Source organism: Lactuca saligna, chromosome 3 (assembly GCF_052625555.1).
Source record: "Lactuca saligna cultivar CGN05327 chromosome 3, ASM5262555v1, whole genome shotgun sequence".
NCBI lineage: Eukaryota > Viridiplantae > Streptophyta > Magnoliopsida > Asterales > Asteraceae > Lactuca > Lactuca saligna.
This window is the reverse complement of record NC_136419.1, coordinates 108287943-108303549: the sequence shown is the minus strand read 5'-3', so window position 1 is coordinate 108303549 and position 15607 is coordinate 108287943. Positions and strand designations below refer to the sequence as shown.

Sequence of the window (15607 nt, the reverse complement as noted above, 5' to 3'; positions counted from 1 at the left end):
TCTGAAGTTTCAACCTCAAATCTAGTCTCTATACCCGAAATACATCCCAACCATGCTAAAGAACCCCAAATCACACACTAAGGATGAAATAACAAGGAAATAGCTTAAGGTAAGGTCATCTTACCTTAGAGATGAGTCTAAACTGATGTGAACTTCAGATCCACAAGGTCTCTTGATGTTATCCTCAAATTCCCCCAACTTCTGTTCATCATTTTCTTCTTCCAAGCTTCAATCTTCTAAAAAATGGAGTCTCTCATGATTTAGGGTTTCTCTGGAACACTCAGGGAAGATAGACGCTGAAATGAAGGCATATTATTCTTTAAATAGGGTGCAAACCCTAGGAATTAGGCTTTCTCATTCCAGCACGGACTTGTCGAGTCCAGCCTCCGAATCTACGAGTCTGGTCACTTAACATGTACCCGGAACATGCTTAGACTCAACGAGTTGTAGCTCCTACTCATCGAGTTCCGCTTTTCCAAACTTACACTTTACCCTCTAAACTCTTGATTCTGACTTGGGATGTTACAAGTGATTAAGCTGCATGAACAATTCTTAATTGCTTATCTGATATAATTTATGTGAACACAATACTATATTCCTATGAATAATGAATGTGAAACTAGAATTAACTAGAAGATAGATAAATTAATGTGGGAGCTTGTGTGATACACCATCCACAGGAGGTTAATGGAATCACCAATTGGATTAGCTAATTACAAGTCTTACTTAACCCAAATCAATAAACTAGGAAATTCATTAATTTAAACAACTGGCCATTGCTTGAACTAATAGGTTTTCTAGGGATTGGCAATAGCGAATGTGAACCTAATAACTTCAATCGGTAAACAATGAAGAGTTAATCCAATGTATTTACCATAAAATCATCCATGGGAACAAATGATTTAAACCTAAACAGAAGTTCTCTTAACTATTGAATTTAGTGGTATTTACTTGCTTTAGTTGTTAGTAAGTTAAATTTCATATTAGTTAGTCTATTTAAGTTTCTAGTCTTGTAAAACTAGAGAAAACCCCTTTTCTATTAATTGTCTTATTTAGATAATATTAGCATTTATTTTAATTGTTTACCGTTCCCTGTGTTCGATACCCTACTTACCTGAACTAAGCTGCTAATCAGTAGGTACACTGCCTTTCATGTGTTTGTTTCTATGTCTAAGTTAGTAGGATTAAAACTAGTTCATTTCACGCACATCAAGTTTTTGGCACCGTTGCTGGGGAGCGGTTCAAAAATTAGCACTAATTTCTAGCTTTATCGATCCTTTGTGTGAGATTTATCTTGCACAAAGTTATTTTTAGGTAATTTAGTTATTAGGATTTGTTTTAATAGTTTTATGTTTTAGAAATTTAATTAGATTTTTTTTCTGTTTCTGCCTTGAACTCGCCTACTACAGTCGAAGCGACTCGGCGAGTCCATCGTTGTTTCACAGTTTTTAGTTTTATCTTAGTTTTGTTCTTTTTACACATTTTTCTTCTTATATGCTTTACATGACCAAAGGATCCAACACACCCTTGGTTCCTTCTCTTGAAGACCCAGAATCCGCTTTGAGGAAAAACAAAGGCAAGGACGTTGAAAGCTCAAATACACCTAAGAAGTCACCTTTGACTAGCTTGAAGACGGTTTTTGGTAAGAAAAAGAACAAGAAGCGAGGAGAGACCAGAAGTCGGAAGAGCGATGAAAGAAAGATAGAGAATATTGAAGATGATCCAAAAGAAGTCGAATTCGAATACGACTACGAAACCGAATACGAAGAGGAAAGTGATCAAGAAGGTGACTTTGACAACACCATGGAGAAAATCGATGAAGTTCCCATGGGAGAATGGAAGAAGAGGATATGAGATGATATCGGCCCGGGACTTGTGCAGCCCACAATTCCCGCGACTGCCACTTTTGAGCTTAAGGGTGACATATTTGCGCAAGTCAAGGAGATCCCCTTCTACGGAAAAGACTACGAAGATTCCTATAAACACTTGAATGAAGTCAATGATGTAGCTGATTATTTTAATGTTCCAACCCAGCTACTTCGTATGCTTCCAGGTACATTCAAAGGTGCTGCGAAGGATTGGCTCAAGTCACTTCCCCCCAGATCCATCACTACATGGGCTAAGATGAAGGAAGAATTTATTGACCAGTTTTGCCCACCTTCAAAGATAGCCAAGTTGAAGAAAGCTATTGTCAATTTTGAACAACAAGCTGGAGAGTCCCTTTATGAGGTATGGAAAAGTTACAAGAGTCTATTAAGGAATTGCCCACATAATGATCTTAATAGCTAACAAGAAGTCTCCATTTTTTATGATGGGGTCAATGTGACTACAATAGGAAGATGACTACGATGGATCAAACAATCCATGCTATCCGGGTAAGATGTGAGAACACTAAAGGACCGCAACTCACTAAAGATTGTGATTTGGATGAGAATGGAAACAAGAAGGCTCAAGTATTTATTCAAGTGCGACACATTTGATGATAATTAGCAAAAACCGAAGAAGGAATGGTACCCGTATGACGAGTACAAAAAGGAAAAAGAGGAGACATACAAGCAAAAAGAACGAGGTTTGTATCAAAAGGAGTAGCAAGTTATGGAAAAGAGAGTTAATTTGGAAGAGATACTTACAAGATTCGTAGCCACATCCTAGAAACAACACAATGATACCGATGCTACACTTAAATATCAACAAAATATGTTGAGAGAACACCAACTTATGATGAAAGATCAACATGCTTTGCTTAGGAAACAACAAACATCTATTCTCAACATAGAAAAGCAAATGGGGCAACTTGCATAACAAGTGAACGAGAGAATACCGTGTGGACTTCCGAGCAATACCGAAAGTAACTTGATAGGCGCACATATAAACATTATCACAACTAGGAGTGGGAAGATTATAAGCCCTCTGGCCCTATTCAGAATGAAGATCCGAAGCTGGTACAAAAGGACGCAAAAGGGAAGAACCAAAATAAAACCCAGCTGAACCCATAATCTACTCGCCGAGTCCATGATATGGACTAGACGAGTCTGACACCTGATCAAAAAATTAAACCTCCTGTTAAGCCATATCAGCCTCCACTACCATATCTAGCCCGAGCTAGACAACAAAAGAATGAAGAAGACTACCAGAAGTTTCTAGAACACATAAAGGCTCTTGAAATTAATATACCATTCATAGAAGTGGTTGCTCAAATGCCATAATACGCCAAATTTCTCAAGGAGCTTCTAAATAATAGAAGGAAGATGGAAGAAGTGAAGAAAGTGGTTCTGAATCAGAATTGTTCAGTTGCCATGTTGAACAAACTACCGAAGAAGAAGGGTGACCCGGGAAGCTTAACCTTACCTTGGCAATTCGGTAATTTAGCTATCATCTATGCATTGGCTGATTCAGGTGCAAGTGAAAATCTCATGCCTTACTCGTTTTTCAAAAAGTTAGATCTTCCCAAGCCAAGGCCCATTCATATGGCAATACACCTAGCAAACAAGACGGTTACATTTCCTAGGGGAATTTGTGAAGATCTTTTAGTGAAAGTGGACAAGTTAGTGTTCCCCGCGGACTTTATAGTTTTAGACATGGAAACAGATCCCCAAGTCTCGATCATATTAGGAAGACCTTTTCTTAATACATCAAGTTCTATTGTAGACATGTAGGATTCTAAACATACCCTTCGGGTAGGAGACGAATTAGTCATTTTCAGAGTTGATCAAGCCATGAAACATGCAAGGAGTAGTGATGACATGGCATTTTCGATTGACATGTTTGAAGAATTGTTGGAAGATTGGAATGAAGATAAACCAAGCAAGTCCACCATCTCATTTGAAGAAGAGTTTGATGATGAAAAGGACCTGCTGGAATTAGAAAGACTGTTCGAGGAAGCTGATTATAACTATCTAATTAGAAGTGCAGAAAGCTCGACTCGCTGAGTAGCCTCGACCGACTCGGTGAGTCCAATCGAAGAACCCCGAACAGTTGCAAATGTTACATCGGACTCGACGAGTCCCCTTACTGGACACGATGTGTTCAACATTCAGAACACAAAAACGGAGCTCAAGGTTCTACCAGATCACTTGGAGTACGCATTTCTTAAAGATGGCCAGCAAAAACCTATAATTATAGCTGCTGATATGGCCAAGCATGAGAAGGAGAGCCTTGTGGGTGTACAAAAGAAGAGGCAAGGTGCTATAGCATGGAAGATAACTAACATAAAGGGAATTAGTCCGGCCTATTGTTACCACAATATCAACTTAGAAGATGGATCAAAAGTTGTAGTACAACGCCAAAGAAGACTCAACCCTAACATGCAAGAAGTTGTGAAAAATTAGGTGGTGAAATTACTAGATGCCGGAATCATTTATTCAATCTCTGTTAGCCCATGGGTAAGTCCGGTCCAAGTGGTTCTGAAGAAAGGAGGTATGACGGTAGTGGCTAATGGAGACAACAAATTAATGCCAACAAGGATGGTAACCGGGTGGCGATTTTGCATCGACTATAGGAAGCTAAATGAGGCCACATGCAAGGATCACTTTCCATTGCCTTTTATCAATCAAATGCTTGAGAGGCTTTCCGGTCAACTTTATTATTGTTTTCTCGATCAGTTTTCCGGGTACTTTAAAATTCCAATCGACCCACAACACCAAGAGATGACCACTTTTACATGCCCAAGTGGAACATTTGCATATAGACGCATGCCTTTCGAGTTATGCAATACACCAGCTACTTTCCAATGGTGTATGATGGCTATCTTTCATGATATGATCGAAAAGTTTATGGAGGTTTTTAGGGATGACTTTGCGGTTTTTTGGTCCTTTTTTGAAGATTGCTTGTCCAACTTGGATCTAATGTTAGCAAGATGTGAGAAAACCAACCTAGTCCTTAATTGGGAGACGTGTCATTTTATGGTGCAGTAAGGAATTGTTCTAGGACACAAGGTCTCGAGGATGGGGATAAAAAAAAGGATTGACAAGCATTTTCAGCTAATCTATTATGCAAGTAAGACCTTGAACCTAACACAAGAGAACTAAACTATTACAGAAAAGGAGCTACTAGCAGTGGTTTTTGCATTTGATAAATTTCGCTCATATTTGGTTTTGTTAAAAACTATAGTTTTTACCGACCATTCTGCCCTTATATATCTTTTTGCTAAACAAGATGCTAAGCCAATGTTGATTCGTTGGGTATTGCTACTAAAAGAATTTGACATTCAAATACGAGATAAGAAGGGGATGGAAAACGTGGTTGTCGATCATCTATCGAGATTGGAAAACCCGCACTTGGAAGAGTTAGAAGAAAACAAGATTGGAGATGAATTTCCCGAAGAGCATTTATTGGTTATAGCAGAAGAGATTCCATGGTTTGCAGATATAGCTAACTATTTAGCTAGGGAATACATCCCAAAAGACTTGACCCGCCACCAAAACAAGAAGCTCTTTTCAGAAATCAATTATTACTTTTGGGATGAGCCATACCTCTTTCGTAGCTATCCTAATGGTATGATAAGAAGATGTGTATCCCGGAAAGAAAGTTGGTAAATCTTAGAGCATTGTCATAGCGGGCCCACCGAAGGACATCATGGAGCACAATATACGACCAAGAAAGTTTTTGATTCGGGTTTTTATTGGCCTACTATCTTTAAAGATGCTACAAAATTTGTCAAAGAATGCGATTCATGCTAAAGGTCTGGAAACATTTCATCACATAACGAGATGCCCCAACATAGCATTCAAGTTTGTGAAATATTTTATGTTTGGGTTATTGACTTCATGGGACCTTTCCCAATGTCAAAGGTATATAAATACATTTTGGTAGCAGTCGATTATGTATCCAATTGGGCGGAGGCACAAGCATTACCCACGAATGATGCTCGAGTAGTAGTACGTTTTCTCAAGAAATTATTTTCAAGATTTGGAATTCCGAGGGCTCTAATTATTGATCGGGGCTCCCACTTCGCAAATGATCAATTAGCTAAGGTGTTGCAAAAATATGGTGACCACCATAGATTTTCAACATCCTATCATCGTCAAACGAGTTGGCAAATTGAAGTTACAAATACGGCGTTGAAGAGAATATTAGAAAGATCGGTTGGCAGTAATAGAAAAGAGTGGTGGGATAAGTTTGATGATGCACTATGGGCGTTTAGAATAGATTTCAAAACACCTATTAGTACTACACCATATTGGTTGGTTTATGGGAAGAGTTGTCGCTTGCCAGTTGAGATTGAGCATAAGGCATTTTTGGCTTTAAAAATGTGCAATTTTGATTTAGCTGAACTTAGAAACAACCGATTGATGCAAATGAATGCTCTTAAAGAACTAAGGAATGAGGCCTACACTAGTTCCTTGATTTACAAGGACAAAACCAAGAATTGGCATGACAAAAGACTCAAGGGTACGTAGGACAAAAGCTGTTACTTTTTAATTTAAGGCTCAAACTATTTCCGGGCAAGTTTAAGACATGATGGGATGGTCCATTTATAGTAAAGAAATTTTTTCAACATGGAGCTATTGAGCAAATATCAAGTGATGGAACTCCTTTCAAGGTCAATGGTCATAGGGTGAAAAGATAAGAAGAAGGAATTCCGAGAAATGAAGAACTTGAAGAAGGGCTGCTGCTGGAAGGGATTACAACAACGTAATCGGGAAGGAGTCTAACTAATAACTCCTTAAAAAGAAGCGCTTAGAGAGGCAACCCGCGTTTAGAGTTTGCTTTCTTTTTATCTTTTTTTTATCTTTTATTTTAATTTTGCTTATGATTTGTTTTTATCAATCTTCTTCTATGTTAAAATGATTGCTTGAGGGCAAGCAACGCTCAAGTGTGGGGTGGCATACATTTTATTCTCCAAACTAAAATTTTTCACATAATGAAAAACTCGACGAGTCTCTAAAAACACTCGGCGAGTCCATTGAATCAAGCATCTACTCGCCGAGTAGGTCCGCCTACTCGACGAGTCCATATATTACCAGAAAAAAAAATTATTTTACATTCTGTAAAATAGTGGTTTTTACCCTAAATTGCAAACACTTTCAACCATTCATACGAGCCGCCACCCCTATACTCGACGTGCACTCTCTCAAACCTTCATCTTGAATCTTCTCTTCTTTTGCGAATTCAACCAACAAGGTAACAACTTTAGCTCTTAATTCTTTACAAGTTTTGGTCTTTGGTAAAATGTCACCCTTAATTTCTGGAAAATCCTGATTTTGGGAAGACTTGGATTTTAGGTTTTTGATTTTTGACGAATTAGGACGTTTTAGACATGAATTTTTACAATCATATGCTCCTGGAACATACCGAAGCAAACCCATGAAATAATTTATGGATTTGGCTGGTTAATTTCATCAAAACAGATCTGGACTGCCGCAGTTCGTCCTACTCACCGAGTTGGTTCGTGGAATCGGCGAGTCCATGCTGTTGATGCCTAGTATTCTACCATTTTTTAATACTTTTAGTATTTTTCTTGTGGTTTTCTTGTTTCTTTGATATGCAGGAACCATGTGTATGAGAGGTAAAAGTTCACGAGGAGGCGGTTATGGGGACATCCCATGGTTGACTTTTCCAAGCATCACCAACAAGTCTTCACTTACACGTGCAAAAAGCAAGCTGGAGGCTTTGAAGTGAAAGGCAATATATGCTCCTAATGAGTTGGACTAGTCATGGATAGGGCAAGTTGGGTTGGAAGCAGCACCGAACCATTATTTGTTCAAGTCTTGTGAAGTTAATGGGGTACAAATAATCTGCGACGGGTGGAGTCGGTTCCTCGGAGTTCTTTGCCACCATCTCTTTCTGGGGTGGTGATGACTACTATAGTCCTAATATTATTTCATTCTGCCTTGGAGGAGAGTTTCGCTAGTGCAGCATTGCAGATCTGGCATGGAGGCTTGGTATTTATGATCAGAATGAGATCATGTCCGAGACTTTTGAGTCATTCTTGGAGCATTGCCATAAAGAGCTGCCCGAGGATATGGTTGCCTCTACTTGGTGGACTACCATTGCCAACCAGGTTTACATTCCTTCATCTGCACAAGAGGGGAGCATCCGTTTCCCGATTGATGGCTTAATACATCGTCTGATCGCGAGCACTATAAACATGCAAAAGGATGACGCTATTGTCCCCACTCTCGACATCTTTTACATGTGGAGTATTATGACTCCTAATGTATTTTGCAATTTACCATATTGCATGGCAAAATACTTGCCACAGGGGGCATTCAAAGAGCGGGTGACTTCAAAAATCAATGTTGGCATGTTTGTTACAAGCCTTGCGAGAACTTATGGTATTTTAGACCAACAAGAGGCACGGGCATTGACTATGATTCCATGTCCTCCCTTCAGCACAACATTATTCAAGAGGGCTAGGATTATTGAGGATTATGGAGGGGGGCATGTTAGTATTCCAAATGATGATGAACCGTTAGGGCCAGAGGAACCAGGAAGTAGGGTGAGACAAAGGAGAGAGATGGTGCCACAAGACCCACTGGTTATTCTGGTGGATGAGGGGTGACCTATGGATTGGTATAATGTTGAGGTGCGAAGATACCAAGACGACCTCTGGCGGGGGGTGAACTATGTCAATGAGTCGTTTGTTTATTTATTTAAACAAATGCATTTTGCACCAATGCCCAGGCCCGGATTCCCGTATATGTCAAATTGGGATGAAAGGGTGCAAGTGAGAAGAAACCAAGCGGGCGGTAGTGGAGCCGAAGGAGATGAAGACGAGGAGGAAGATCGGTGCTTTATTTTATTTGGTTTTGATAATTAAGACTATTTACTTTTTTTTTGTTTTATGTGTTGAACTTGTAAGATGTTTAAGTAGGTATTTGTTTTCTTTTATCACTTGTGGTTGTTTTCTTTTCAGATTAAAGGATTAGATGCATTCAAGAGTCTTAATTGTCAAAATTATAGTGAGGATTGGGTCTAGATGAGAATGTGCATGAGTTTAGGATCGATTCCATTCTCAAGGAGGGTCTTAGAGTGTTATTTGTTGAAGAAAAATGAAGAAAACACACTGAGTTATCATACCCAGCGATGGACTCGCCGAGTGCACATTACCTACTCGACGAGTCCGAGTTCAATTCCACGATTTTTCTGCTTCATTCGTTGCTACTCGTCGAGTTGTCATATAGACTCGGCGATTTTATTACTTTTTCATTCTCAAGGCTTATATTCTGCTCATATTCAATACGGGTCTCGCTCATATTCCTTACAGTTTGATTTCTGAAGATTTCGGAGTATCTTACCTGCATTTTTGGAGCTTTCCCACACAAGATATCACACGCAATGCATGGATGAGTTGTTCACATGTCTAAAGTCATTTGAAGAGGAGTTAAAAGAGAGGAAATACCGAACTCACCACTACTAACCCAGGGGAGTTTGTTCCAATTCTCTCTTTATTTTCTTCTTATATTTATCATGCATAATATGCAATGGGGGCATTGCATAAATTAAGTGTGGGGTAGGGGGTTTGTTACATTAGTTAAAAGTTTAGTTAAATTTTGAAATTTTTGAAATTTTTCATAAAAATTGCTAGATTAATTTAGAAAATTTTGGTAAAGCAATTAGGAATCATGATAGTGTTATGTTTGATGATTGTATGAAGATTCAAATGTTTAGTTGAGCTAATATACGTTATAATGTATTTGTGACCTACCTTATTCTAGTGAAATCATGGGACAAAAACACAATCTCGCTTAGTTTGAGGGATGCAATAAATTTAGCATCATGTACTTGAAATGTATCCAGTAAAATTATTATCTTAATCAATAAAGGTTAATGTTGAGCGCCCTTGCTTAAGCATATAGATTGAGTGAAAAAAAAAGTGAGTTACATGTAAAAAAAATCCAAAATGAAGCAGTTAAAAAAAATTACAAGCAAAGTGAGTTACATGTAAAAAATTACAAGTAAAGTTGTAAGAATTTTGGAGCAGTTAAAGTGAAGATCAAAAGATCAAAATTCCAAATTTTCAAAAGTTGAAGATACCCAAAAATCAAAGAAAATCAAAAAGGTGGCAAATTTGAAGAATTCAAAGAAATCAAGGTTCGAATTATCAAGAAAATGAAGAATTCCAAAAAGCTCCATACTGGTATCAAAGAATTGTAATTTTTAGAATATGTATGCTTGGGTTGCTCAACCAAAAACACCAAGAGACTAGGAGGTTTTCTACGGATGGATTCGGAGGGATGCATAAAATGAGTGTGGGGTAGGGGGTTTGCTCAGAAAAAGTGGGCGAGTGTTTATAAGGATTGTGAGTATATAGAATCAAGGGGGTCCTTAGGAAAATTATTTAAACACAAATGCATGTGTTGCGGTCTTGACGTAATGGCTGGGTTGGATTGGGATTGTCTATGTAATATTAGTGTGCTTAATTTCAATTTTGCTTGGGGGCAAGCAAAAGTCAAGTGTGGGGTATTTTGATATTTGCATATTTAGCTATATTTTTATGTTGGATTTTTATCAGTTATTGGCTAATTAATTGCATATTTTGGACAAAAGATACTCAATATTTTTCAAATTATATTTTCAGTCAAAAAAAGAAGCTCGGAAGCGAAAGGAAGCAGGAGATATGAATGAATGGTCGGGAATGAAAGAAAGAAGAAAAAAAGTATTAATTCTGAAGCTACTCGGCGAGTAGGGTCGTCTACTTGACAAGTAGACGCGAAGCTTCGTGAAGCAATACGTGGAGTCCTTGCCGTACACGGATTCCTCAAGGGGGACTCGACGAGTCAGTTGTCTACTCGACGAGTAGCCCCTGTTTTGAGAAAACTTTAAATAGACTTCACAAACCCAAATTTAGAACTTTCTGGACTTTTTGGTGGAAACACTTGGCAATCAAGGAAGCCCTAGGAGCTCTAGAAAACGTTGAAGAACCCTAATTCTTTATTCTTAAGAGATTAAGACACTTTATGTTTAATTTTCCACTTTACCTTTGAATAGAATTATGTTCGGTTTATTTGAATTCGTTTTTAAGATTTCATACACTGAAATCATGAACTAATTTCGTTATTTTCTGTTTGGGGAAGACAATTTTGCTCCTATGGTTTAATATATTCTTTTGATTAATTGTTAGTTGGTGATATTGTTAAATTAAGCTTGTTAAAGACCCTTATGCATTAACCATAACTGTTTTCTGTTAATTGCTACGTGATTAAGCTGCATGAAAATCTCTTAATTGGTTATCTCATATAATTTAGGTGAACACAATACTATATGCCTAGGAATAATGAATGTGAAACAAGAATTAACTAGAAGATAGGTAAATTAATGTGTGAGCTTGTGTGATACACCATCAACAAGAGGTTAATTGAATCACCAATTTGATTAGCTAATTACAAGTCTTACTTAACCGGAATCAATAAACTAGGAAATTCATTAATTTAGACAACTGGCCATTGCTTGAATTAATAGGTTTTCTAAGGATTAGCAATAGCGAATGTGAACCAAATCACTTTAATCGGTAACCAATGAAGATATAATCCGATGTATTTACCATAAAATCATCCATGCGAACAAATGATTTGAACCTAAACAGTAGTCCTCTTAACTATTGAATTTAGTGGTATTTACTTGCTTTAGTTGTTAGTTAGTTAAATTGCGCATTAGTTAGTCTATTTAGGTTTCTAGTCTTGTAAAACTAGAGAAAACCCCCCTTTATATTACTTGTTTTATTTAGATCATTTTAGCATTTATTTTAATTGTTTACCATTCCCTGTGTTCGATACCCTACTTACCTGAACTAAGCTGCTAATCTGTAGGCACACTGCTTTTCGGTTGTTTGTTTCTCTGTCTAAGTTAGTTGGATTAAAAGTAGTTCGTTTCACACACATCAATAACATTGATATATATTGGGTATAGTTTTGTATTGGGAAGCAGGAACATCTAAAACACAAACTTAACTTTCCTTATCTACTTTTCCCACCGAGAACCCATTGAAATCTCCTTAATATGATTGAAATCACACGTGATTTCGGTCTAGGGAGGATTTCGGCCTAGGGGTGTTTTGGTTCTAGCGTGTTTTTGGTTCTAAGTCTTCCCTACATGGTGTTTTCGGTTGGGTATCACCCATTAAAGGGCGATTTCGGTTCTAGAGGTGTTTAACATGGGATTTCGGTTTTAGTGTTGCCCACTAAAGTGTGATTTCGGTCCTAGGTAAACCGGATTTACTAGGTAGGTGGGGGTACTAGGCCGAAAACTATAAAGCAAAGTTATAACTATTTGACATGTCTTGACTTGCTATAACTTGTTGACTTTTAAATGTTTATTACCAACATAGTTTTCAAAGTATATGTACATATTTACTTATACAAATGATTCCCTTTTGTCACAACTAGCAAATTAGCTAGGAAATTCTATACTTTTGTAAACTTTAACAATGGCAACAATTGTAACCATAACTTGAAAATGTGTATAATGTTCCATCAAAATCCAATTGAAATTCAAAACTCTATACAAAGCATTTCAAATAGTTAACTTATGATTGGAAACCCTAAGAATCCCGGTTTAAGTCCATTATGGACTAGGATTTCCTAATTGGGCCTAATAGACCAATAAGCTTCCAATTTAACTATTTTGGGCTTAGGATCCTTAAATGGACTCTAATTGGGCCTACTTTCATGAAACTTAACATTTTGGGCCATAATTCGTCCAAAATAAATTGGTTTACCTTTAATGGGCCTTATTGGGCCATATTTAATCTAATTAACCCTAATAGGCCATAAATTCATTATTTTATGTAATTTTGGGCCATGAATACACTTAAGGCCCAATGGTCCAAAAACCTTCTTTATGGGCTTCATAATTTCAAGCAAGGATCGAGACAAGGCCCAAGCTTCCCCATAATTACCCATTCCCGACCCATGTTTAAAAAAATAAAGAAAAAAAACAATAAGAGGGTGATTAGTGAGGTGTCACCTCACTGATAACCTTTACTTAACCATGCTATTATTTCACATACTTAGGAATGGACCTCTAAGTAAAAACCAATCCAACTCCCTCCAATTCTTCTTAAATCTCGGCTATGAGACTAAAAACCATGACCACGCTCATTTTTGCATACAAAAATATCTTAAGGAAGCTTCCCAGGAACTCATACATTTTCCTCTAAATTTTCGAGAGTTAGAGTGTGCCTCAAGAGGTTTACACCAAGTTTTCAACCATAATTGAAACCTTCTAAACTTGAAAACCACACAAGGAAAGTTTGCTAAGGCCGAAAACAACATCATATTCTCATATCCCTTCATCAAAACTGATCCATCACCCTAAAGTGAGTTCATTCCCCTTGTTTTCAACTTTACATGATTTTTGGGGGAGAATACAAGTAAAATGTGTAGATCTATGTGTTATATGTTTGATATGTGTGATTTCTTAGTTTATTTTGTAAAAATGTGTTAGATCTTAACACATATTGACATCTTAAACAACAATAAGTAAAAATCCATGAACTAAGACACCTTATACATCACATTACCAATATAAAAGTGTTCACATGCTTAAGATGGGAAAAATAAAGCAAAAATCTTGTTAAGGATCATATTTGTCAAGTAAACAAAAGATAAGGAAAAATAGTGACATTTACAGTTTTATAAGGATCCAACAGATCATATTTGTATAAAAATGGGTTTTTATGATAACCATACTCTTCAAATGGCCAAAAGCATAAATTTTAGCCTAATGGGATCAATATTCGGGCCTCACGATTTTGGGCCCAAATTTGCGAAAAATAAGAGTTGTGGGATTAAAAATGTCATATGATCAAAGTTTAAGCCATAAATGTAAATAAACCAAATTTAGGGGTGAAAATAACATTTATATCTAAATTGGGGCTAAAAATGCAAGGTTTTTGGATTTTGGGCCAAAAAATGTAAAATTCACGGGAATTGGGCCAAAAATGAAATTTTTTACAAATAAGGGATGCAAATGTAAACTCTTACAAATCAAGGGTTGAAATGGTGAAATAAATATTTTGAGTCAAATGTGTTAATTTTTAAACCATTGGGCCAAGGATATAAATTTTTATAAGGAATTAAAAATGCTATATTTTATAAACTAATAATATCGTTATAGATCAAACATTTGAGTATCTGTGACAACTCGAAACTTTTATTATGTATGATTGGTCAACTTTATCGACATTAAACTCGAGTCTATCATCTTTTAATGCCATTTAAGGGTTTGTTTAAGTGTTCTAAGCTTGAGTACAACCAGGAATGATATTAGGAATGAGTCAATAGGTTGTATAGGGATGAAACTAGGCCATACACCCTCTTGGGAGGTATGTACGGCCGCACACCTATCCTCCAGCCTCACACTCACCCTTATATATAGAGGGTGACCCCTTCATTCATTCCTTTCTTTGGTTGCACTGTACTTTCTCTCTTTAGTTTTTATCTCTAGAATATTCATCCAAGAACACTCCAAAGGCCTCAAAAACATGAAGTACTCCATCATTTAACTTGTTATACTAGTAAGACACCTTGATCTAAGCCTAAACTCTTCATGTTCTTCGTTTCTTTCATCCCTTGAAGGTGTACGGCCGCACACCTTCATAAGGTGGCCGTACACACCTTAAAGACCCTCCAAAGTGAGAATTTGGCCCCTATCTTCTAGTTGGACTTGGTTTGAGCCTTAAAACACTTGAAAATCGACTTTTGGAGCATAAATGAAGAGTGTACGGCCGCACACCCCTATATACGACCGCACACACCCTCTGTACGACCGCACACTCCTGTGTGCAGCCGCACACACCCCCTGTTCGCACACTCTGGCCACACACACACACAAAACCCTTGATTTTTGTGGCCATATACCTCCCTCGTTTGATCATTTATGGCTCCGACACTTAGTTCAAGCATTTTCAGGTCCTTATGGTGGTTTCCCGTCATGTTTAGTGACGGAATACCCTAATCTAATACATATATGTGTTACTGTATGTTAATAGGGACCACTTGCATACGAAACATCAATTAACACTCAACACTCATACCGATCGTACATTTAGATCATATGTTAAACTGTGAGTTCATACCCCTACGCTTTATAGTTTTAAACGTTTTCAGGGGGAATACGAGCTAAACATAATGGTTTTCACAAGTTAAAAACCGATGCAATTACAACAGTTTTACATCAAACATTTAGATATTTTAACCCTTTTGTAATATGCAGAGCATAAGGGATGTTTTTCTAAAGTTAATTGCATAGTTTTCATAACAGTATATGAACGTAACAAACCATGAAAACTATAATAGGTATAGTTTGTGGATTTCAGTACCAGTCTTATACATTCAAACTACATACAAAGTAAAACATATAAACTATGACAAATTTAGTTTATCCATTACTACGAACACAAAACTAGAGTATCTTACTAAATAATTATTCTGTGTATAATTAGTTATGCTCTACACCATTACAAATGATTTAGAACTCGAGAACGACAAAACCATACGTTAACAAGTTACTACAGGATTGTGAGACCTATCTTTGTTATGCCTTTCGGGTACCAATAAACCCCCTCCGGTAGTATAACAAGAGTCTCATGGAGGGAGAGCGTGAAATTTGTGAATAGATCTATTCGGGACCGAAAATCCCACACCTAAAATGTTAGCTACAATTA

The 15607-nt window shown here is 37.2% G+C and overlaps 1 protein-coding gene and 1 non-coding gene across 2 annotated transcripts; one reads left to right on the top strand and one right to left on the bottom strand.

Moving 5' to 3' along the window:
• Positions 1-2172: 2172 nt before the first annotated feature.
• On the bottom strand, positions 2173-2279 carry LOC145037972 (small nucleolar RNA R71). Its single transcript, XR_013679080.1, has one exon. It is a non-coding gene; the product is annotated as a small nucleolar RNA R71 (small nucleolar RNA).
• Positions 2280-4418: 2139 nt separating this feature from the next.
• Positions 4419-5534, top strand: LOC145035862 (uncharacterized). The gene is made up of 2 exons (XM_078984362.1): positions 4419-4857; positions 5110-5534. Exons 1-2 carry the CDS (start codon positions 4419-4421, stop codon positions 5532-5534), a joined length of 864 nt encoding a protein of 287 aa, XP_078840488.1.
• Positions 5535-15607: the final 10073 nt, after the last annotated feature.

Excerpts from the sequence above, each read along its gene's own strand:
- LOC145035862 (XM_078984362.1), top strand. The coding sequence starts at position 4,419 with ATGACGGTAGTGGCTAATGGAGACAACAAATTAATGCCAACAAGGATG. Across the intron at positions 4,858-5,109 it reads GGATCTAATGTTAGCAAGAT|TTTTTACCGACCATTCTGCC; the intron begins GTGAGAAAACCA and ends TAAAAACTATAG.